This window comes from Mustelus asterias, chromosome 3 (genome assembly GCF_964213995.1).
Source record: "Mustelus asterias chromosome 3, sMusAst1.hap1.1, whole genome shotgun sequence".
Lineage (NCBI taxonomy): Eukaryota > Metazoa > Chordata > Chondrichthyes > Carcharhiniformes > Triakidae > Mustelus > Mustelus asterias.
The window spans coordinates 136,845,337-136,861,978 of NC_135803.1; the positions used below are offsets into that span (position 1 = coordinate 136,845,337).

Here is a 16,642-nt window from a genome sequence, read left to right on the forward strand (position 1 = left end):
TGCCGCCCCCATGTTGACTTGGATAGGGAATTGACAATGAATAGTGGAGCCCCAGGGATTTGTACTGGGGCAATAGCTTTTCATTACATTTATAAATGGCTTGGACTCAGGAAGCCCATTTGGCCCTTCGAGCCTGCTCTACCATTCAGCATGATCATGGCTGAACTTCTATCTCAACACCATACTCCAGCGCTCTCCCCATATCCCTTCGCACCATTAAGTTAAAGTAGTACAGTAAATGGAAGCAACATGTTTCAAAGGGATATTGATGTATTAGTTAAATGGGCAAAACTGTGTTCATCCAACACTTTCTCTTTTTATCTCAAATTTCCAGCATCCGCAGCATTTTGCTTTTATTAAGAGATTTTTGTTAGATAAGGGTAATAGAAACAAAGTGTAAAGATGAAGTACATACCAACCATGATCCGATTTAGCAAATGGAGATTGGAGGAGCTGAATAGCCTACACCTGTTCCTATGCATAATAGGCTGCCTTATAAACAGGACAGAGGAATTCAAAACACAACACCTTCAACTCATCAAGCTAAACAGTACATGCATTCAACCCCAGAAGAAAATTAGAAAGGAGAATTTGCCATCCAATATCTTTCTGTGCTGGGAACAAACGTACAGAGAAGACAGAAAGGATACAAAACAATACCAAGCTTATCCTTGCGCTAACAAAGATCCAACACGTCTCAAAACGTATAGTAAATAAAGGGTGGATTCCATTATGGAAATAGTTTTCTCATCAGCTTTGGGAACAATGTCAGAACAAAAGTCATCTTTTCATGTAGGCTAAAAGTATGTAAGGGCACTTTAACACTCAATAGAACAGTCGGCCTCCCCTCATCACAACTGCAATCTCAAGGATTTAAAAATTAAAATGCATTCTGCTATTTCCAACTATTGCTAGTTTGGTGAATCACAGAGATGGATGTGGATAGAGTCATAGAGGTTTACAGCAAGGAAACAGGCCCTTCGACCCAACTTGTCCATGCTGTCTTTTTTTTTTTAAAACCACTAAGCTAATCCCAATTGCCCACGTTTGGCCCATATCCCTTAACCCATCTTACCCATGTAACTGTCAAAATGCTTTTTAAAAAGACAAAATTGTACCCGCCCTATACTACCTCTGGCACGAATACTCCCATCTCACTGGCAAAGCAATTGCATCAACAAATTTACTACCTGATGTGGAGAGAGAGATGTTTCAATTGAAGACTACTTGGAGACCAATACAGATGTAAAATACCTGCATATGATGGATTTACAAAGCAGCCAGAGAGGGATAAGCAACTTCAAGCATGACCTCACATAACATTATAGATCTGTCACACGACAATGTGGTACTTACTTCTCCAACAAAACTTGTCAAAGCACTTACATAAAATCATCTTTACAAACAGCATTAATTGCTGAAATCTCACTGCGGTGCCATCTTACTTTATACAGCATTTACTTTTTTTCTTTAAAACTGCCAAAAACATCTCCATCATCATCTATGATTTAACAGGGCAGTACAGTGATGAGTTGGCACTGAAACAGTTCAAAGCTAAAGTTAGCCTTGCTCTTGATACAGCACAGATAACAATAATGTGTAAAGAGTGTAAAACTACTGCTCACCACGCCCGGGAAGATTTTTTTGAGTTTTTCCACAGCGGCTAATGCTTTAGGTTTCCCACCGTCCAGACAATCTTCAAACTCATACAATGACTGACGCACGGGGTTAGAATAGGACACCTTTGCATTATCTACAAAGGTGATCTGCCTTACTCCCCAACCCTAAAAAAAGAATGAGGACAAGTTATTTCAGAAGCAACTCAATCTAGTCCTGGAATTTATTTTTTTTACACACCTGGAGCTTTTGATTATTGGTACTATAGCACTGAGTGTACTAACATCACATCGACTGCCAAGAGGGCCAAGAAGCCAGCTCACATCACCTTCTCAAGCGCAATTAGGAATGGGTGATAAAGTTTATTGATTCGTCACAAGTAGCTGAATGAATGAACGCAATGAAGTTACTGTGAAAATCCCCCTAGTCACCACACTCCGGTGCCTGTTCGGGTACACGGAGGGAGAATTTAGCCTGGCCAATGCGCCTAACCAGCACGCCTTTCAGACTGTGGGAGGAAACCGGAGCACCCGGAGGAAACCCGCACGGACACGGGGAGAACGTGCAGACTCCAAACAAACAGTGACCCAAACCGGGAATCGAACCCGGGTCCCTGGTGCTGTGAGGCAGCAGTGCTGACCACGTGTTGAGAATAATGAACATTTGGAACAGGTTGTTATTCCATGTGCTAAATACTAATTCCACTGAAGCATTCAAAAGGGAGCACATCTATTTCTGCTCAACCAGTTAGTAAAAGGATCAGGAAAAAAGAAATCAGCTGGTTAGGCTAAATAGTTTCCTCCATTGTTACATGCTTCTCACTGTGGATTTTGATGAAATGTATTTACTTTCTGCCCATACATTGTAAGGACATTGGGGGGAATCTTATCAAAATGTCTCCTTCAGGCTCAGACAGAAAGCCGGTGTGAAGCTCCCCAGCTCCACAGACCAGTTTTCTCTCCAGATTTTGAGCCTTTTAGTCCAACTATAATGAGTGGGTGTGGTCTATGTTATCACTCTGGCGAGGCGGAGCCTCAAAGAGCCAGCAAGACTGACCCCGGGGAGATCGGGGCATCCATTCAAAAGGAAAATGATTACCACTGCATCCACTATTTCTAGGGCCTACTCTGGGATGCAGAGCATCAGGCCCTGGGGACTTATCAGCCCCAATCAGAACAAAAGGTAACTGCCCCACACCCCAACGGAGGTATCGGAGGCTCCTCGATAATTATTATAATAATAATAATTCGATATCCTAATCCTGCCTTCCCCCCCGCTCATATCCCTTGGTCTCTTTAGCCCCAAATTTCAACTTGTAATTGCAACAAATGCAGTTTGTGCTGAAACATGTGCTCTTTAAAAAAAAAAATTCAAACGGGATAAGAAAACTCCCTTACCATTAGGGTCCGGGCTACATTGCAGCCCAGTGTCCCAGCTCCAAGCAGCAAGCACCGAGTAGTCACAACATTTTCCAGGCCAAGGGTTGGTACCAGACGCCAACGCATTAATTTAAGATTGAGATCAACTGATGACTCAGCCAGTCTTCAATAGAAGAGAAAAACAATAATATATCTGCCGAATTCAGAAAAAAAATCTTACTGAAGCAATGCAACCTACTTCTTATGAATAGTCATGCATATTTATCAAAAAGCATAAGTCCTACTTTTTTGTTTTAAATATTGACATGCACATAAAGAATTGTTCCCCCCCCTCCCCCACAATAACATCCCTAATGTGCAGTGAGATAAAGATTACTCATTAATCTCCTCGCTGTCCTTGTCCATTGATGTGATATTTTAAATAAACCTTTTATTTTCAGGATTATGTAACTCAAGACAGTTTCCCTGACAACATTTCAGAATCATAGAATCCCCACAGTGCAGAAAGAGGCCATTCGGCCCACTGTGCCTGCACTGACAGCAATCCCACCCAGGCCCTATTCGCCGTAATCCATGTATTTACCCTCCTAATCCCCCTGACACTAAAGGGCAATTTAGCATGGTCAATCCACCTAACCCGCACAGTGGGAGGAAATGGGAGCACCCGCGGGAAGTCCACGCAGAGACGGGGAGAACGTGCAAACTCCACACAGACAGTGATCCAAGACCGGAATTGGACCTGGGCCCCTGGCGCTGAGGCAGCAGTGCTAACCACTGTGCCACCTCCTATTTTGGTAAGAGATATACAATGTGTACAATTTTCCAACAACATTCAGGGAAGTAAAGTCTAATTTTACTCCAATTTAAATGGTGTCAAAATAAGTTAATTTGATCACGGATAGTCTGCCATTCATCGCTTTTGGGTGTTGGCAAAAAGGGTGGCCAAAAATTGAATAAAATCACAAGAAATTCCGACTTGTACAAGTTAGCAAGAGTGCATTGGAAAGGCGTTATACAATGTGTATGTGGAGAGCAAAAAGGATCAATGTTGGGGCTGCAACTATTAATGATCAGTGTTAGTGACTTGGATGAAGTATTTTGTAGTCAAATTTGCTGATGATACAAAGATAGGTAGGAAAACAAGCCGAGAGGAGGATACAAAGAGTGTGCAAAGGGACTTGGATAGGGTACGTGAGTGGGCAAAGAAAATTGGCAGATGGGAGTCCAATTTAAAGCTTATTTATTAGTGTCACAAGTAGGCTTACATTAATATGGAATTGAGGATCAATTTAGCATGGTCAATGCACCTAACCAGCATGTTTTTCAGACTGCGGGAAGAAACCGGAGCACCCGGAGGAAACCCACGCAGTCTCGGGGAGAACGTGCAGATTCCACACAGACAGTAACCCAAGCCGGGAATCCAACCCGGTCCTTGGCACTGTGAGGCAGCAGTGCTAACCACTGTACCACCGTGCCGCCCCAATATGGGAAACTGAAGTTGTCCACTTTGACGAGAATAGAAAAACGGAACATTATTTAAATGGTGAGACTGCAGAATGTTGCGGTACAGGGTGATCTGGGTGTCTCCGTACATGAATCTCAATGTTAGCCTGCAGTTAAAATAATTAGGAAGGCAAATTGAAATGTTGGCCTTTATTGCAAGATTGATGGGAATCTAAAAGTAAGGCAGTCTTGCTACAATTGTACAAGGCATTCATGAGACTGCGTCCAGAGTACTGTATACAATTTTTGTCTGCTTACTTAAGGAAGGATAAACTTGCAATGGAAGCAGTTCAGAGAAACTTCACTGGGCTGATTCTTGGGACAAAGGGTTGTCTTATGAGGAAAGGTTGAGCAGGCTGCGCCCATACTCACTGGAGTTTGGAAGAATGAGAGGTGATCTTAATAGAACACATAGGCCGGAATCTTATCAGCCATCATGCCAGCAGGATTTTCCCATCCCGCTGCAGTGAACGGAGATATTGCTGGGCACCAAATTCTGAGGGAGCTTGGCAAGGGTAGATGCTGAGAAGATGTTTCTCCTTGTGCCGGAATCTAGGATGAGGTGGCATGATTTAAAAAGTAAGAGCTGCCCATTTCAGATGGAGATGAGGAATTTCTTTTCTTGGAGGATCATTAATTTTTGGAATTCTCTTCCCTGGACAGCAGTGAAAGCTGGGTCGTTGAACATATACAAGGCCAAAATTAGACAGATTTTTGATCTAAGGGAGTCCAGAATTGTGAAGGGGCAGGAGGAAAAGTGGGGTTAAGGCCACAATCAGATCAGCCTTGATCTTATTGACTAGGGAGCGGGATCAAGAAGCCACTATTGTATCTATTTCTTCTGATCACTTCTAACATTTTAGAGTACTTAACATGAGGGTTTCTCATAGAAATCATAGAAACCCTACAGTACAGAAAGAGGCCATTCGGCCCATCGAGACTGCACCGACCACAATCCCACCCAGGCCCTACCCCCATATCCCTACATCTTTTTTATCCACTAATCCCTCTAACCTACACATCTCAGGCCACGAAGGGGCAATTTAAGATGGCCAATCAACCTAACCCGCACATCTTTGGACTGTGGGAGGAAACCGGAGCACCCGGAGGAAACCCACGCAGACACGAGGAGAATGTGCAAACTCCACACATTCTGATTAAAGTCCATGCCCTGAACATGCCTAACATCAAGGATTTGACTGGATGAAAGATGCTAATTTACCTCTTTGGGTCCATACATTCACTGAGATTGACCATCCTTGGACCCAGGCTTCCTTTCTGGTTTTTCTCCCAGCCAACACACTTTGGGCAATCTGCAAATTCATTTTAAGAAGTTAGGATTGCTTCTCGTCCACTATGCATCATTTTGAAACATTGGAAATAAAAGCAAGGGCGTAATTGGACAGCAAGTCAATCGGCTTTGGCAGAATGAAACTAAATTTAACATCGTGGGGAGGGGACCATTACCTATATAGTACAAAGAAATGGTCCCACCCGAGTCGCAAACTTTGTCTTTAGCCGACTCATCAGATCTGGCATTATCCATTTTCATGTCAAATGTACTAACATTCTCCTTTGTTCTCTTGGGAAAACAGATGCGCTTTTCCTCAAAAAAATAAAGGACTATTTTTTAAACTGATCATGAAGAAACAGTCCAAGTGTCTAACAATTCGCAACGGTTTCCAACTGCTGCATTTCATCCTCATACAATTCACTGTGATTACATGAATCTGGAAATACTTTAGTATCCTAAATATCCTTGGTCAAATACAAAAATGAATCCTGTCAATCTTTATAATGGCAAATGTCCTGGTGCTTGATGTGGATACATGCTCCAAGACTTGTGTTTTCACCCTTTCTGAGCTCATAGCGATTTTGTCTTTTAAGTATTGTACTTGCAAATGCATTGCTGTGCCTCACTGTGCCAACCTATCAAGAAAATTGGCTCTTAGTTTGACGGATATCCCACGTTATCTCCAGGAGTACAACAATTCGAGGGAACTCTGAGCTTTTTATCCCATACGCGGCATATTCAAGAGTGCAGGTATTAGAACACAGGAGTGTCTGTTTATGGCAACTTCCTTTGTGCCAAGCATTTAAGAAAAGCCTGATCAGTAATAGTAATTTCCAGAAATAGTGCATCAAGCATGTTATTGAGTAAGAGGCAGAATCTTTACTCCAGCCGTCTAGAATCTTTATTTCTAGAGGGCTAGAATACAAGAGCAGGGGTGTACCGCTGAGACTGTATAAGGCCTCTGGTCAGACCCTATTTGGAATATTGTGAGCGGTTTTGGGCCCCATACCTAAGGAAGGATGTGTTGGCCTTGGAGAGGGTCCAGAGGAGGTTCACAAGAATGATCCCAGGAATGAAGTGTTTGTCATATGAGGAGCGTTTGAGGAGCCTGGGTCTATACTCGATGGAATTTAGAAGGATGAGCGGGGACCGAATTGAAACCTACAGAATACTGAGAGGCCTAGATAGAGTGGACGTGGAGAGGATGTTTCCACTAGTGGGAGAAACTAGAACTCGAGGGCATAACCTCAGAGTGAAGGGACGCTCCTTTAAAACTGAGATGAGGAGGAATTCCTTCAGCCAGAGGGTGGTGAATCTGTGGAATTCATTGCCACGGAAGGCTGTGGAGACCAGATCATTGAGTGTCTTTAAGACAGAGAGAGATAGCTTCTTGATCAAATCAGGGGATCAAGGGTTATGGGGAGAAGGCAGGAGAAAGGGAATGAGAATCATATCAGCCATGATTGAATGGCGGAGCAGACTCAATGGGCCGAATAGCGTAATTCTGCTCCTATATATTATGGTCTTCTTTTCACTTAATAGGTCTGGATTTTGCCTTGAAGAAAGCCACCCATAAAGATTGAGTAATCTTGTGGTTTCCCCTTCTCCCGATGGCAATTTAAACATGGAACCAATGCCTTGACATGCAGTAGCAGTGATTTCAGCAATTAGGTAGCTAGCCAATCACATTGTTGCAATCATACTTAATTGACCAGGAAGTTAACAGCATTAAGACGAACATATGAATTAGGAGTAGGTCACCTTTTGAGTCTGCTCCACCATTCAGTAAGGTTATAGCTGATCTCAGTTTAACCTCAGCTCCTGCTCATCCCTGATAATATTTCACCCCCTCATTTATCTACTTCTGCCTTAAAGATACTCAAAGACTGGATAACATTAATACATGAGGAAGAGAATTCCAAAGTGTCTCAATTCTCAGAGAAAAGAAATTTCCTCGTCTCTGCCTTAAACAGGCAACCAACCCCTTTTTTTTTTTGAATAGTGACCCCTTTTTCTAGATTTCCCCACAAGAGAAACATCCTTTCCACTTCCACCCTGTCAATATCCCTCAGGATCTTTGGTGCTTCAATTAAGTCACCTCTTAACTCTTCTAAACTTCAGTGGATACAAGACTAGCTAATTCAGCCTTTCCTCATAAGATAGCCGGCCTGTTCCAGATAATAATTCAGTAAACCTTCTCTGAACTGCTTCTAACACATTGACATATTTCCTTAAATAAATAAAAAGACCAATACTGTATACAATGCTCCAAATGTGGCCTCACCAAAGCCATGTATAACTGAAGCATAACCTTCTTACGCTTGTATTCAATTCTCCTTAAAATAAGCAATAACATTCTAGTAGCTTTGCTAGTTACTTGCTGCACCTACATACTAACCTTTTGTGATTCATGTACTAGGATACCCAGATGCTGCTGCAATCTGTCACCATTTAGATAATATGCTTATTTCTTATTCCTCCTGCCAAAATGGCCAACTTCAAATTTTCCTATATTACACTTCTTATGTCCTCTTCATAACTTACTTTCCTATCTTTGTGTCATCAGCAAATTTGGCAACCATACTATTGGTTCCTTCGTCCAAATCATTTTTGTAAATGTTGAGGCCCCAGCACTGATCCTATGGCACACTCTCATTACATCCTACCGACCAGAATAAGATACATCTATGCCTATTCTCTGTTTCTCTCTGTTAGCTGCACTGAGGACTTGAGAGATGCAGATTAGCCTAGTAATAGGATGAAAAAGATACTTTTTTTAAGCAAAGCAGATACTAACGGTCTAGGGAAGTAGATCATAGCCACACCCAATTACAAAGCAGAATTCGCTCACAGAACCAAGCTGTAATGCAGAAACGAAAGCAACAGAAGTCTGTCTGCATCAAACCCCATGAGTTCTACTCTAAACTGTAAAAAAAGGTCTCTAAAAGAAACTAGAGGTCCTGTGTGGGAATTATTTGCCTGATTTGGCTCAAAGCGTTAAACCTATGGGATGTTGTATTCTCAGAATTTAGGAAAGTTCATAGATTTGGATTGGAGGGCGATTTAAGCTTACTGTCTGGGTAACCATCATTGTAGTTAGTCGTAAATATATTTTTTTTACTTTTGTCTTTCATGTTGTGTGTTTTTAAGTTTAATAAACATTTTATTTGAATAATTTACAAAAAGACAGGCCCCTTTCCTCATTGGGTTACACCTCCTTCTCATTTTTTCAAAATCGCAAAAATTAATAGTTAAGAACCTGCATTCCAAGTTTCCCTTCCGAGATTTGTAGGTCCTTACATTGAACATCAGTTGGGTTCATAACATAACATTCACTTTAACACTTTTTAGAAAATATCTATAGAAGCTTTTATGATCTGTATTTATATTTCTAGTCTTTCTCTCATAGTCTATTTTTTCCCTCTTTATTAATCTTTTAGTCATTTTTGCATTTGTTTAACATTCTGTCCAATCTTCTGACCTGCCACCCATCTTTGCAATGATATGCTTTTTCTTCAATTTTGATATTATCTTTAAGTTTTCTTTAGTTAACCACAGATGGTGAGTACCATCCTTCACTTTTACTGTAAATTTTCAGATGGTCAAATAAATGATTGCCACTAGATTGAAACAAATACTAAATTAAAGATAAACAATATGCGATGTCCCACAAATATTAGCTTTTCAGGACCAGTGAATGTATTTAGCGATAACTTGTTAATATGGAGTTAAAAATCCAGTTACACCTGATTCAACACGGCGCCACTTTTCAATAGCAAGGCTTAACCAGCGCAGAAGGTGACGATCTCACTAATGCATCATTGCAATGGAGGAGGGTAGACCTGTAACTTCCAGATTTCCGTGTTATTCTGCACATTTGCAGACTCCTTCAACTCCTGTCAGTTTAAGTACAGTAACGAAGGTGAATGTTGACAGTTTCGCTATCATTATCACAGAAATATTTCTATTGTGCAGAAAGAAACCTTCCGCAAATTCTTTGATAGTACTGTTCTTTGATTACCTGCAACTGATGCTATCTGTGGAAGCTTTACTTCAAAGATGATGCTGTGCTGGGTGTCCCTAACTCCTTGCATAGTTCGGTCTCTGAAGCAGAGAACTTCGAGTGTGTCCAGAAAGCTGCCCCTATCATCCCAAAGAGAAAACATTGAAATAACTGAATTGCTTCCAAAAAGAAACAAGAGTTTGCTTTATATAGCATCTCAGGATGCTCTAATGTACTTTACACCCAATGTAGTAATTTTGAAGTGTAGCCACAGTAGGAAAGATGAATTATAAATATTAGCCGAGGCACCAAGGAGAAATTCTTTGGCCTAAATCTTCGGGTCCCACCCGCTGCAGGAATCGTCGCGGGTGGGACGACAGTAGACGGACCAGCGAAAAGCCCATTGACCTCGAGACAGGAATTTTTGGTCCTGGGGTCAGCAGGACTGGAAAGTTCCGCCCTTTGTTCTTCTTCAAAATAGTGCCATCGGATCTTTTATCCTCACCTATGAATGCGGATAGAGTCTTGGTTTAACACCTTATCTGAAAGTCTCTGTGATGGGCCTTAAGAAGAAAGTTATCTCTGATTGCAACAGGATCTTGATCAATTGGGCCAGTGGGCTGACGAATGGCAGATGGAGTTTAATTTAGATAAATGCAAGGTGATGCATTTTGGTAGATTGAACCAGGGCAGGACTTACTCAGTTAATGGGAGGGTGTTGGGCAGAGTTACAGAACAAAGAGATCTAGAGGTACATGTTCATAGCTCCTTGAAAGTGGAGTCAAAGGTGGACAGAGTGGTAAAGAAGGCATTCAGCATGTTTGGTTTCATTGGTCAGAACATTGAATACAGGAGTTGGGACATCTTGTTGAAGTTGTACAAGACATTGGTAAGGCCACACTTGGAATACTGTGTACAGTTCTGGTCACTATTATAGAAAAAATAAACTAGAAAGAGTGCAGAAAAGATTTACTAGGATGCTACCGGGACTTGATGGCTTGAGTTATAAGGAGAGGTTAGATAGACTGGGACTTTTTTTTCTGGAGCGTAGAAGACTGAGGGGTGATCTTATAGAGGTTTATAAAATAATGAGGGGCACAGATCAGCTAGATAGTCAATATCTTTCCCCAAAGACAGGGGAGTCTAAAACTAGAGGGCATAGGTTTAAGGTGAGAGGGGAGATACACAGAAGTGTCCAGGGGGCAATTTTTTCACACAGAGGGTGCTGAGTGTCTGGAACAAGCTGCCAGAGGTAGTAGCGGAGGCGGGTACAATTTTGTCTTTTAAAAAGCATTTAAACAGTTACATGGATAAGATGGGTATAGAGGGATATGGGCCAAATGCGGGCAATTGGGATTAGTTTAGGGGCTTAAAAAAAAAGGGTGGCATGATCAAATTGGGCTGAAGGGCCTGTTTCCATGCTGTAAATCTTTATGACTATGACTCCATGACCCTTAAGCCCACAACATTCTGACTCAGAGGTGAGAGCGATCACCAAGCCAGGGCTGACACTCAACACTCAAAACAGTAAGGAAAGCCTAATGATATCACCTATAGGATTAGTGGCAATTTAACAGAAAGTGACGTTTATGCAAGAATGCAGGGCCATCACATTTTTTAGAATTAAAAAAGCATCCCAGGCCTACAACATCAAAACATCATACTATCCCAATTCTTTGCTGCGTGGGGAGTAACTCATTGACAAGTAAGAACAAATAGGCAATTTTTACTATCAGCACCATAAGCACAACTGCCAAAAGTGCTGCATCTTTCTTTTTTTCAAAATTAAGCAGCACCAAGTAAAATCATTTCCTCTCTAGATTCAAGGTAGGCAACACTTTTTTTATTCATTCATGGGACATGGGCGTCACTGGCTGGCCAGCATTTATTGTCCGTCCCTGGTTGCCCGAGGACAGTTGAGAGTCCACCACATTGCTGTGGCTCTGGAGTCACATGTTGGCCAGACTGGGTAATGACGGCAGATTTCTTTCTCTAAAGGACATCAGTGAACCAGATGGGTTTTTCTGACAATCGACAATGGTTTTGACGGCATCAGATTCTTAATTCCAGTTTTTTTTTTAATTGCAATCCCGTGGCGGGATTCGAACTCGGGTATTCAGAACATTAGTTGAGTTTCAGGATTAATAGTCTAGCGATAAAACCACTAGGCCATTGCCTCCTTTCGTCACTGGAAAAACTGGAAGGGAGCAATAGAAGGTTTGGAGTGGGAAGAAGGGTGGGCAGAACTGCTCATTGAAACAAACTAAATGATTTACTTTCCACAGAGATAGTGGGTAAAATCGGACCAATAAAGAGCGTTATGTATCAGACAAACCACAGCAGAGGCAGCACTATTAGTCTCTATCATACAGCAAGTTAAATCTTCTATCTTGTAAATTACTTTCTGAATGTGCCATAGTTTTTGCTTTAAATAATCTATAGGTCACAAATGCAGCAATCCCTTTACTGAACAACAAAAAAAATTTTACAAAAATATATTAAACCAGGACAATAAAAATGAGAAAACAATTACCAGTTGTATGCTATAAGGATCAGGAAGTTTCGCAGAGGCCACCCTGGATACTGGGATAATGTGCAAGGATCATAAACGCCAACTGTAAACTGCAGAAGAGAATTGCCTTTTTACAGAAAGCGGCTGCCAAAACATTGACATAAAACAAAAACACAAGACTAACAGCATAAAGGTCGAGTATCCTTTATCCACAAATCCAAAAACTGAACGCATCTAAAATCCACACATCTTTTGAACCTCATCAATCTTTAGCACAGCTAAGTCTAGTTGTTTGTCTGTACTGTTTACCGTGCGATTTTTATGGTGAAGATATCAAAAAGAAAATTATAGGTACCCTATATTTATTATTCAGTGACACAACTTATTTTTAGAGCCATTTTATTGACTTGACTATAACTAGCCTCGGCTTAGTTTATGTGCAGTTATAAATTTACATGCAATATTCAAAAATCAAAATGATCTGCATCTGAAATCCAAAATGCAGTTAGCCCCGGAAACGGCATGATGGCACAGTTAGCACTGCTGCCTCACAGCACCAGAGACCCGGGTTCAATTCCAGCCTCGGGTCACTATCTGCGTGGAGTTTGCATGTTCTCCCCGTGTCTGCATGGGTTTCTTCCATGTGCTCCAATTTCCTCTCAGTCCAAAGATGTGCGGGTTAGGTTGACTGGCCATGCTAAATTGCCCCTTAGTGTCAGAGGATTAGCAGGGTAAATATGTGGGGTTACGGGAATAGGACCTAAGTGGGATTGTGGTCGGTGCAGACTCAATGGGCCGAATGATCTCCTTCTGCACTGTAGGGTTTCTATGAAAAGATACTCAGACCTGTAATTTAGTCCATTACAGGCCCATATTGTAAAATGTTTACATTTCATTACACTACTGTAACCAGAAGATAATTGGATATTTTACCTTCAAATTGTTTGACAGGATTCCCAAAGTAATGAATTCTCAGCAGCGGCCCATGTCTCTGCCCCTAATTTAGGCACGAGTTGATTATTAGTTTATCCCTTTACTGGTTGATTGTGCTCCCTTGCTATGGGCAAGTCTTCTGACATCTTTGGTAAAGAGTTCAAAAGACTGGTGAGAGTAAGTATGCAGGCGGGTGATGACTTTTCTATGTCCAGACATAGAACTGATGAGCTTTGCTTGGGGGGAGTAAAATGGCGATGGTAACTTCACAAAGTATAGAACACTGACCAAAAATTTGGAACAAAACAAGAGGAGGAGTAAAATACTTGCACTCAAGACCTTAAAAACTCTTTCCATACATTTCTCTTCAAACCTTCTTTGCAAAGTGGTGCCAGAGTGTAGCGACTTCTTGCAAGCTGCACCCAGCATGCCCTCAAATTCTATCTTTTATTCTCGTTTTATGCTTTTAAAACTGTACTCTAATTAAGCTGATCTTTCTCTACACCCTAGCTGTGACTGTAACACTACATTCTGCACTCTCTTGTTTCCTTCTCCCCTATGTGCTCTATGAACGGTATGCTGTGTCTGCATAGCGCGCAAGAAACAATACTTTTCACTGTATACCAATGTGTGAGACAATAATAAATCAAATTCTGAATTCCATAAATTGACAAATAACATTTTGGCATATATAAGCGCAAGTGTATGTGATTTTATTTCTGGTTGAACAAGCTGCATTTAACCAAGCAGGCAGCTCTGCTTCCGATTAAGTGATTGCCTCATTTCTGTCCAGCAGCAGAAACAGGGCAGACAGATCACTGGCTTCAGCAAGATGAAACTGAATGTCATCTAGAGAGTTAAACTGGGTCACGCCCAGTATGAATGAGCCAGCTGGTGATCATGTTTCAAGCAACTTAATTTCGAACTGCCTTCAATCACTCACCCAGTCATTTGTTTGCTATATATCTATTCCTTGGGTTTAATTTTGTACCTTGGTCTGACCTTTGAAAAATTCATTCCAGTTTCTCAAAGACGCCAGCGAAATGGAATCTTCGGTGTACTTGACCAGAAAATAAGGAACTGCTGTAACTTCTTCCTTTTGGCAAAGTTCATTGTAAGCATCTTGTAATGTATGGATCTGTTTAAGATAAATTTTTAAATGGTCAGCAACAATCTGTGCAGTTTTGCTTTAAAGTTTACCCAGGTGGAATTTGGACAGCATCATTGCGGGAGTTCCTGAGGACAGTGCCCTCAGCTGCTCCATCACTGAGCTTCCCTCCATCAGGTGGTCTGAAGTAGGGATGTTTGTTAATGACTGCAGAACGTTCAGTTCCATTTGCAACTCCTCAGACACTGAAACAGTCTGTGCCTACCAAAGCAGCAAGAACCGGACAACTTTCAGGCTTAATGGAAAGTAACATTTCATAGAATCGTAGAATGCTTACATTCATCTGGTCTTCTCCGCACCATCTCTCTGTAACATCAACTCAGCTAATCCCACGTCCTACCCCTGTAGCTCTGCAAATGTTCTCTCTCCAGATACTTATGCAATCCCAAATTGTATCAGACAAGCACGAGGCAATGACCATTTTCAGCAAGAGATAATCTAAGCGGGAGGCAATGGCCTAGTGGTATTAGGGCCTGAGGATTTATCCACTTTTAAGGCTGCTAAACCCTCTGGCACCTCCTCTCCCTCTTACGATAATTTACTCTAACATTAATTTCCTCTAAGGGGAGGAAATGGCCCAGTGGTATTATCGCTAGACTATCAATCCAGAAACTCAGCGATTGTTCTGGGGACCTGGGTTCGAATCCCGCCACGGGCAGATGGTGCAATTTGAATTCAATAAAAAGAAATCTGGAATCAGGAATCTACTGATGACCATGAAACCATTGTTGATTGTTGGAAAAACCCATCTGGTTCAGTAATGTCCTTTAGGGAAGGAAATCTGCCATCCTTACCTGGTCTGGGCCAACATATGACTCCAGAGCCACAGCAATGTGGTTGACTCTCAACTGCCCTCAAGCAATTTGAAATGGGCAATAAATGCTGGCCAGCCAGCAATGCCCATGACCCATGAATGAATAAAAGAAACATGGCCCAGTTCTCCACCCTGATGTCCACAGCTGCGTCGTCCTTTTCCACCGTCAAGATCGACACAAAGTGTTTATTGAGAGCTATACCCATGTCTTCCAGGTCCCCACACAAATTACCTACATGGTCCACAATTAGCCCTACTCTTTCCCAGTTATTCTCTTTCTCTTTATATATTTTAAAAAATCCTCGTGTTTTCCTTTATTCTACCCGCCAAATCTTTTCATGCACTCCCATAGCTTTCCTAATTTCCTTTTTAAATTCTCCCTTACACTTTTTATCCTCCCCTAGGAACTCTGCCGTATTGAGCCCTGCCAAAAGCTTCTCTATTTTTCTTAATGCTGACCTTTATGTCCCTTGAGGTCCAGGATTCTCTGATATTGGTCCCACACTTTGTCTTTATGGGAACATATTCGCCCTGTACTTTCACTATCTCTTCCCTGAAGGCCTGCCACTGCTCCAACAGTTTTATTTGCGAGTTGCTGCTCCCAGTCCACTTGGGCCAAATTGTATCTTACCTTAGTAAAATTAGCCTTTCCCCAGTTCAGAACTTTTATTCCCAGCCCATTCTTATCCTTTCGCATAACTATCTTAAATCTAACCGAATTGTCGTCACCATCTCCAAAATGCTTGCCTACTGATTGGCCTGCCACCAGCCCAGACTCATTTCCGAATATTAGATCCAGAATTGCCCGTTTCCTTAATATAACCGCAAAATTCTGCTGATGCTGGAATCTGAAACAAATGCTGGAAATTTTCAACAGACCTGTCAGCATCCGTGGAGTGTAGAGTCAGCGTTTTGGGTCTAGATGACCCTTCGTCAGAGTGTCATCTGGACTTGAAACATTGGTTCTATTCTCTCTCCACAGATGCTGACAGATCTGCTGAGATTTTCCAGCATTTTTCTGTTTTTGCCCGCTGACTTGCTGGGCTTTCCATGTACTGGCTAAAAAAAGTTCGCCTGGATGCAATTTAAGAATTTTACTCCCTTCTTACCTTGTACGGTAGAACAATCCCAGTGAATATTTGGGTAGTTAAAATCCCATACTATTACTGCCTTATTCCATACATTTCTGAAATTCGATCCCATATTTGATCCTCTAGGCCCCAAACAGTCAGGGAGAGATATGGTACACACCCAACAATGTGTTTGTCCCTTTTGCATTGCATATAGCCTCATTCAACGATCCTTCCAGGATTTCATTCCCGCTACCATCCTCACCGCTATAATGGATTCCTTAATCAGTCTTGTAACATCTCCCCTCCTCTTCTATCCCCCCTGAATACCCTGTAACCCAGAGATGTT

The 16,642-nt window shown here is 41.7% G+C and overlaps 1 protein-coding gene across 1 annotated transcript in view; it reads right to left on the reverse strand.

Annotated features, from left to right (window-relative positions):
- Nucleotides 1–16,642, reverse strand: part of atg7 (ATG7 autophagy related 7 homolog (S. cerevisiae)) — a 160,197-nt gene that overhangs the window by 132,271 nt on the left and 11,284 nt on the right. Inside the window, exons 6-11 of the mRNA XM_078209731.1 lie at nucleotides 14,233–14,379; nucleotides 12,330–12,418; nucleotides 9,815–9,936; nucleotides 5,722–5,812; nucleotides 3,015–3,159; nucleotides 1,626–1,784 (exon numbers count right to left, since the gene is read on the reverse strand). Coding sequence (XP_078065857.1) covers nucleotides 1,626–1,784; nucleotides 3,015–3,159; nucleotides 5,722–5,812; nucleotides 9,815–9,936; nucleotides 12,330–12,418; nucleotides 14,233–14,379 — 753 coding nt within the window. The remainder of the gene's footprint in view (nucleotides 1–1,625; nucleotides 1,785–3,014; nucleotides 3,160–5,721; nucleotides 5,813–9,814; nucleotides 9,937–12,329; nucleotides 12,419–14,232; nucleotides 14,380–16,642) is intronic.